At 49.2% G+C, this 8,500-nt stretch overlaps 1 protein-coding gene across 1 annotated transcript in view; it reads right to left on the reverse strand.

Moving 5' to 3' along the window:
• Nucleotides 1-518: 518 nt before the first annotated feature.
• The window catches only part of Ripply3 (ripply transcriptional repressor 3), a 27,873-nt gene continuing 19,891 nt past the window's right edge, over nucleotides 519-8,500 (reverse strand). Inside the window, exons 3-5 of the mRNA XM_010636611.1 lie at nucleotides 8,149-8,360; nucleotides 3,842-3,909; nucleotides 519-1,173 (exon numbers count right to left, since the gene is read on the reverse strand). Coding sequence (XP_010634913.1) covers nucleotides 888-1,173; nucleotides 3,842-3,909; nucleotides 8,149-8,360 — 566 coding nt within the window. The 3' untranslated portion in view covers nucleotides 519-887. The remainder of the gene's footprint in view (nucleotides 1,174-3,841; nucleotides 3,910-8,148; nucleotides 8,361-8,500) is intronic.

Genomic DNA, 8,500 nt, shown 5'->3' on the forward strand with positions numbered 1-8,500 from the left:
TTTTTTTTTTTTTTTTTGAGACAGGGTCTCGCTGTGTAGCCCAGGCTGGCCTCTAACTCACAGGGGTCCTCCTGCCTCTGCCTCCTGAGTGCTGGGATTATTAGCATGCGCCACCACACCTAGTTATACCAGATACTTTCACTGAAAACAGTGTTATTTGGGTCAAGTAAGAAGCCCAAAACTGGGCGTGGTGGTTCACACCTATAATCCCACCACTCAGGAGGCTGAGGCAGGAGGATCACTGTGAGTCCGAGGCTAGCCTGGGCTACCTAGTAAATTGACACCCAGCCTGAACTGCATAGCGAGAACTTGTCTTGAAAAAAAGCCAAGGCAAAAAGGAAAAAAAAAATGTGCAAGGCAATCACCAAAGACTTAACCTTCTGGACACATACATTCATACACTTTATAGCCCCTCTATAATTACACACAACTTATCTCCTAGAAATCCATATTTGTAACTCTTACGAAAATGACTCATTGTTTTTATTTTTTTAATAAGTAAAAAAATATTTTCCCCAGAGTGCTACAAAGCAACCAATCTACCCTTGGACAATGGATTCAAATTGGGATTTGATATCTAAATTATTTTCACAAAAGTAGAACTTGCGGAACAGAGTATCCATTTGAGTGAGTGGCAGGATGGGTCGCTAGTCCAGGAGAGGACTGCAGTATCCCTCAGCAGGTGACAGAGCTGGGTGGGCCTTTCCTGATGACCACCAGTGTTGATGCAAACCTCTTTGTCCCCCAAGCTTGCTCAGAAAACGTCCCAGGAAAAGAAAACTAAAAGCCAAGCCTTGGCAACAGGCTGCTCTGGGATGGAGCTCAGGCAGCCTGGCCTCTGCTGACCCCACTGGCTGTCACCAGGCCGAGGCCGGGAGAGACCCTGGTCATTTGGGAGCAGGGCATGCGCTGGGCCCCCAAGAGGCGTCCCCTCCTCCCCGTGGGCTCTGCAGCCAGGCCCCACTGGGTCCGCCCAGGCTGTTGTCCTCCGGACCTCCTGTACCCTGGAACCCAGGCTCCAGGGGCCGCATCTCTTCCCCCTGCTCCTCTTCTTCCTCGGACTCTGACGCGTCGTTGTAGAAGTGGATGGTGGCTTGTACGGGGAAACTGGCTAGCACTTTCTCCCCAGAACTCCGCAGGTATTCTTGATGCTTCGAAATGGGTAAATAGAGCCTGATATTGGAGAAACAAAAACGCCAGTATTCTACTGCAAAAATCACTCCTAAGAGTGTCCTTCACCCTGAAGCAGCTGGCACCCCAGGCCTCCTGTTCCCCCCGTCCCCCCTTCCCATGGTGGTGGCAACGGCTCCAGAGTCAACAGTAAGCGCCAGGCCAGCTCGGAAATGGGTGAGAGATGGACAAGCACAACCACACAGGGCCACCAGGAACGCTGAGGTCTGGCCCCTGGACAGCCGAAGTCCTCCGGGAGAACGGATGGACCATGGCAGCGAGGCCCCATTCCCACTCCTGGTTCTGGAAGCTCTGCTCTGGAAGTCTGGCCCAGGGAAGTAGCTCATTGTTTGGGTATCACCACGGAGCAGGTAGAACAGCGCATCCCTGGCTCTGCCAGAGTAGCAAAGAGGACGTGGCTAGGGTGGGGTGGGGTCAGACAGGAAGGCGGAGAGCCCTCCCTAAATCCCAGTTTTTGTGGAATTTGGGACTCCAATTATAAGGAGAAAGTATTTAAAACATCTCTCTCATAGCTGAATGTGGTGCCTACCATAATCCCAGGACTCTGGGAGGCTGAGGCAGGAGGATTGCAAATTGAAGCCCAAACTGGGCAATTTAGTGATGTGGCAAGACCCTGTCCCAAAATTAAAATTAAAAGAAGGGCTGGGGATGTGGCTCCATGAAGAGGCCCAAGTGGTGTTCAATCCCCAGGACTGCGAAACAAGTAAAGGGCTCTAAGAATCTTTTTTCCTTAGGCATCTTCATTGCAGATTGCAATATTCCTCTTTTTAGACAGAGAAGAGAGTGAGAAGAGACCCTGCTATAAATAACGCACAAGTTTTACTGCCTACGATTTCCAGTAGGCCAGCGGTGCTCAACTCTGGGGCACGTTTGAAAATATCTGGAGACGTTTTTGGCTATAGTAGCTGTGGGGAAACTACTGGCATTTAACAGGCAGAGGCCAGAAACGCTGCTGACCACCCTACCAGGCCCAGACGGTTCTCCGGGTTCTCAGCCCGAAGGGTGAGCGGCGCGGAGGCCGCGAGGCTGCACACCAGACAGGGTGTGCGCGGTTGATAGACGGAAGACAGATTCACAGTTTCATTTGGGGCCACGCTAAAAATAAGGTGTTTGCGCTTCCGTACTTGCCGTTGGATTCATAGGACGTGTGGGATTTGCGTGAACAACAAAAGCAGCTGGGGAGATCAGAAGAATGCTGATAGTAAGTATGCGGCTGAGATGGTACTTAGGGGGTCGCTCCCATATATAATATGCAACCCACTTTAGTGCATGTTTGAAATTTTCTGTAATAAAAATGGCCATCTCCTTCAGAAGGCCCAGTTGCGGCTGCCCGGTCCCTCAAAGCATTCCAGCTGATCAAAAATGGGGCGCCCTGCGTGCTGGAGGCCTACCCAGGATTGAAAACCAGGTAAAGGTGGCTCAAAAAGCTTCCCTCTTCCAAAGACCACACTCGCCAGTGTGGGGCGCTCAGTCTGACTCTACAGATGAGAGGCTTTGGGTTTTATTGACCTTTTGCAGCCTTCCGAGTAACTAACAACTAACGGGTGCAAAAGCCCCGAGGACGGCAGGCAGCAGAGGCTCCATTCATTTTGTTTGTTTTTTGGGTTTTTTTGAGACAGGGTCTCACTATGTAGTTGAGACTGACCTGGAACTCACTGTGTAGCCCAGGCTGGTCTCGAACTCACAGCGATCCTCCTGCCTCTGCCTCCCAAGTGCTGGGATTACAGGCGTGCGCCACCACGCCCAGCATTCATTTTGGTGGAGGAAATGAGAGATGGTGAGAGACAGGCTGAAAAAGGCAGAGATAGATACAAGTCCTGAAAACAAGCTACTTGCCCAAAAAGGATGAGATGTAAGTAGGGAACCAGTCCTGGTCCCTGCCAGGACCGGAAACAGACGGTCTGACTACCAGAGCGGCTAGGGAGGGGCCTTCATGCGCATGCTTGGTACACAGACAGGGAGCCAGTGTTCAGACCCAGACTTGCTCAGAGCGCGTGTTCTGAGGGTCTGCTCTGCACAAGACAATATATCGGCTTATATCTTACAAGGGAAATGGAGATGTGCCCGATGTCTAAGAAATTAGGTGCATATGCGCACGAAGTCGTATGTCATTAACACAAGGAGTAATATGCGGTGGGAGGTACGAACAGAAGGTATAAAGAAAAGAGAGAGGTCAATGCCAGTTTGCCATTGAAAAACGAATGAATACATGGATGGAAGTCCAGAGACCCCATAAAATATCCTTGAAGTTCCTTGGTATAAATGCAATAACATTGCAGAACATAGTATCTTCCACTTCGTTGAAAATGTATAGTTGAAGACACTAAAGTGTATTAATGGTTATATCATCAGAAAGAATGTAAAGTTTCTATTCAAAGTATATATATAGTATACAAAATTTCTATTGCTTCTATTGAAAGTACAGAGACCCCATAAAATATCCTTGAAGTTCCTTGGTATAAATGCAATAACATTGCAGAACATAGTATCTTCCACTTCGTTGAAAATGTATAGTTGAAGACACTAAAGTGTATTAATGGTTATATCATCAGAAAGAATGTAAAGTTTCTATTCAAAGTATATATATAGTATACAAAATTTCTATTGCTTCTATTGAAAGTATATAATATATATATATATAATATATAACCTTACAGGATGCTGAAACCCGAAGGCGTCCTTCGATCCCAAAGTTTGTGGGTTCCCCTCCTGCTCACACTGTAAAGACAGATACAAACACAGGTATAGCAAAGGAATAGCACAAGGAACCTTCTGGGGGTTTTTAAAGACAAAACCTGGGGAGTCTGCAACTGTTACTGTCAGTACATTCTAGAGCGAGTCCAGAGTCCTTCTCGATGTCCCTCTCCTGGTACAGTTCCCTGTCTGTTAACCTTGTCCACAGCAGCAAAGGCCCTGGGAGGGATTCAAAGATGGAGAGTAGGGACGCAGGGCCTCGGCCTGGGAGATTCAGAAACTAAGGGAGAGACGCAAACCTCTGGAAACAGCCCTGCTGAGCGGGGAGGACAGGGCAGGGCGGGTGATCGAACCCAGTCACATTCAGAGGGGCGAGGGCTGGGCACAGGGACACAGGGTGCAGCGGGTGAGGTGCTGGTGGTCCAAGGCTCCTGGGAGGCTGGGTCCCCTCCGGAAACCCTCCATCCCCACTACTGAGTGGAGCTTTGATCCCAAGAGCCCAGATCTGTGCTTTATGGGCGGTGGCAGCCCATAAAGGTGTCCCTGGACTGCACTCAATGAGGCCTCGCAGGCAGCCTCACAGAGCATCAGGACCTGACCTGAGGCCACACCGAGACGGGAGGGGAGGGGAGGGGAGGCAGACAACCCTCGCCAGGCAGCTGAGAACAAGGGCGATGAGGCCAAGAAGCAGAGAGCCCAGGCACCCACAGACCGAGGGGTGGTCTCCGGCTCCTGATCGATCCCACTCTGCCACGCTCCCGGGGCGCTGGACTGTGTTTGGCCTGCAGTGTGGTCAGGTTATCTGAGAGCTACGGAGCCTCTGGTGGCTGAGTTACTGCCGGGTATGGGGTGACCCAGGATGCATCCGGGCGGGCGGGAGGACGTGAAAATGAGCTGAAGGGGCAGGTGAGAAATCCTGAGTTCTTGGATTCCAAGGTGTCAGCGGGGACCAAATTATGAATGGCACCAAACCTGTGCGGCACTGCAAGAAAGGATTCTGGGGGCCGGGGATTTAGCTCAGTGGTTCCAGCACCTGCCAGGCAAGCACTAGGCCCCAAGTTCAATCCCCAGTACAAAAAAAAAAAAAAAAAAAAAAAAAAGAAAGAAAAAAGAAAGAATGAAAGAAAGAAAACGAAAAGAAAGGATTAAGGTTCAGATGACTGCAGAACCTGGAAAAGCTGTTGCTGTCATTGATGTATAACGTCTTTTTATATAAATATAAATAAATATATATACATATATATATAAATTGAATTTTGGGAAACTTTAATGGTGCTGCCAACTTTGGAAAAAGTCATCCCAATTTATTGTGTTGAGTTGGCATTGTACAGAAATGGACAGCCATATTGGTCTAGAAATGTTAATTTATTTTTATTTCTATTTTTTTCCATGTGTACAGGGGTAACACATCATACTAAATATGTAAGGTCATTATCTATGTGGGTTTGATTACAGAAACTAATAAAGTATTCTCTAAATAATGAAAAAAAGAATAAGATAAGAGTATAAGAGCAAGAAGCAATTTAAATATGTTCAGGGACCATTTTCATCTCCAGAATTAAGGATTATTTTAATGTTACATCATTGCCTTTTCTCTTTTACTTTCCTTTTTAGTTTTATTTTAGGGTTCGCTATTTTTAATGTTCATACAGAGATTTCTTTAACTGAAATAACGAATAGTTTCTTTGGTGTGAAAAACTATAGTAGTACACAGGATCCTAGTGAGATAATTAATAATGTGAAATAGGAAGTAAAGGGCTAAAGGTGTAGGGAAAGTGGGAAGGGTGGGCGAAAGGTAATAAGGGAGAGGGAAAAAATATGAGAAACTGAAAAAATGGAAATAAAGTGTTTGTAAATGGGGAGGGGAGGAGGGGGTGAAGGGAGGGCAGGGACAAGGGGAAAAAATGAGAATCAAGACCTATTATGTAAAGGTACAGAATCCCAATGATGAATGTAACTGTATTGTATACCTAGATTGTACCAATAAACGCAATTAAAAAAAAAAAAGAAAGGATTAAGGATTCGGGGAAGCCAAGGATTCTGGGTGGTGCACACCTGTAAATCCCTGCCCTTCGGAGGAAGGAAGGAAGGAAAGGAAGGAAGGAGGGAGAAAAAGAAGAGCCTGAGGTGGTACATGTCTTAATCCCAGCACTTGAGAGGCTGAGGCAGGAGGATCACAAATTGAGGTCAGCCTGGGCTACATATATGAGACCCTGTCTCAAAAAGAAAAAGGCCCCTGCAGACATTTAGCAGCCGCATTTTATAATAATCTGTGAGGAGACAGGGAAGTCAAGTGAGGCTTTTGTAACAAAATCCTTTGCACTGCTCTTCATCTTGGGAGGTGGGGGTGTTGCCGGAAGTTATTTCTGTGTGTAAGCTGGGTGTGGTGGCGCGTAAGTAGTTCGAGATCAGCCTGGGCTACACAGTGAGTTCAAGTCCAGCCCGAACTACACAGGGAGCCCCATCTCCAAAATTAAAAAAAAAACAACAACAACAAAACCGCCCCCCTCCAAAGTCCCAAAGAGCTCCGTTTGTGATTACAAATCATCCCTAACTGCCCGTCTCTTTCTCCTGCCACCAGGACTCCTGAGCAGGGCTCCACGGCCTGTGACCCGGCAGAGTGTAACACAAGTGCGCAACCTGGGAGGACAGAGAAGCAGCGGGCGGCACCGAGGGAGGACGACGCCCCCCCAAAGCCCCACACCCCACCTCTGAAACAGCGTGACTTGCCGGCTTTAAATTCCACCCGTCAGACGCACAGCTTTCAAATATTATGCTGTAAATATCCCGATTATCTCCCCGAGATCTTAAAGTTCCTTTCTCGCTGAAGGAAAAGTCTACATATTCATGTCTGTTTTGGGCAGAGAAATGTGTGCAAGTTAAACTCTGCGTTTAAGGTTCGGGTATTTTCTTAACATCTAGAGAACAGAGTCCATCGGACTTCCAGCGGGAGGTGCGCGCCCCTGACTGGGCAACGGTGTGCACAAGGCACTGGGGCCTTTTATCAAATTTAGATTTTATTCTAATTTTTAGCTGCTCGATGGACCCCGGAAATTCTCCTGCTTTGTCGGGAGAGGGCGCCATTGAGCAAGGCGTTTGGGCCTGCAGTCGCTGTGCCTTCGTCTGCTCTGCAAAGAGCGGGTCCAGGGCGAGGCAGCGAGCTCTGCATCCTCCCCAGCAACGCCTTCCGTCCCCAAATCTGGGGCGCCACCGCCTCAGCAGGTGAGACGTGAGACGTGCTGAGGGCCAACCGGGAAGTTGCACAGCCTAGCATTTCTCCGCGGTGATCTCTGTTCTCACCAATGACTTTCTCACCGCAATAGACAACGCTCAAAGCCACCTGCTGGCATTAGGCAGTGTGCCATAATATCTTTGTTCTCGCAGACAACCAATAGGTTCTGCCTACATTCCATTGAAAACAAAATTGAATGATTGTAGGGAGGAGGGGGAAGATGTGAAGAGTGAAGTTGTGTTAAGTACCCATCCCAACCCCCCAGGGGAAGGTGATCATTAAGTGATGCAAACAAGCACTGATAAATAAAATTTTAAAAGAAGCTACATTTGAATGCAACAGAAAGATCTGTTTTCCATTACTGAGCTATTGCTTGCAAGAATCATCTGGGCTGAAAATTATATCACTTGTTAATTTGCTTCCTTTTTCTTCACTGTAAAGAATGGTAACTGAATCAAAACTCTGAACATTCAGATTAATAAATAGAAAAACCACCAAAAACTGCTTTCCCATCCCTGAGCTTTCTTGCCACATTACAAATAACTGCACACTAAGCCACAAGTGGGGAGTAAGGTAAATCAAATACACCGTCCTGCCCAGCCAGATGAGCTCTCCAGGGTTTTAAAAAGCCTGGTTTATATTGACAGTGTAACAAATGAAAGCAAGCCTTTCCCTGGTAATTGTAACAGTATTTAGTCACCCGTGCAGGGTAACAAAAGAGAGGCTGGGGCGATTAATCTTCCGCACAGCACGGGCTGGAGTGTGTTTGCTCGGACTACAGGAGTTGCCCTGCAGGCCGCAGACAGGGCTGAAAGCGCTTCCGAAGGGGCCAGACGGCGGCGGGCGCTCCCGCGCGGGCTCCCTTAGATGTGACCCTGCCCTTATTTGCACTGCGGCACCAGCAGGGCTGAGTGTGCCCCGGGCTTTCCTCCGCCTGCGAGTGTGCAGGAATCCCCTGCGGTGGCTCGGTCTGTGGAGAGAGCAGAGGCCCCAGGAGCCCCCCAGATGTCCGCGGCCACACTCGAGCTTACCTGGCTTCCGGCGGCGGCCAGCGTCCAGGGTCGCCAAGGTGCGGGGCCGGGGCTGGAAGGCAAAGAGGCAGCAGATGATGAGTCCCGGGCGCTTCTGCCGCTCTTCGGGCCTCTGAGGGTTATTTTATCACCGGGCACCCGACTGCGGATGGGCCGACGACGCTGTGACTTCCTCCCCTGCCCGGTGCCCGCTCTCTGCCTGCAGGCGGACTCTGGGGAGGGAAGACCAGGGAGACAGGTGACCCGCGCTCGGGTCTGGGCTCTCTCCGCTCACCCCGGCGGGGCTGTCCAGTCTCCCACGGCCGTCCACGCGGTCGCCGGTTTCAGCCACCCCACCCGGGGCCGGGAAGGG

Source organism: Fukomys damarensis, unplaced genomic scaffold (genome assembly GCF_012274545.1).
Source record: "Fukomys damarensis isolate Sample0158 unplaced genomic scaffold, DMR_v1.0_HiC HiC_scaffold_24, whole genome shotgun sequence".
NCBI lineage: Eukaryota > Metazoa > Chordata > Mammalia > Rodentia > Bathyergidae > Fukomys > Fukomys damarensis.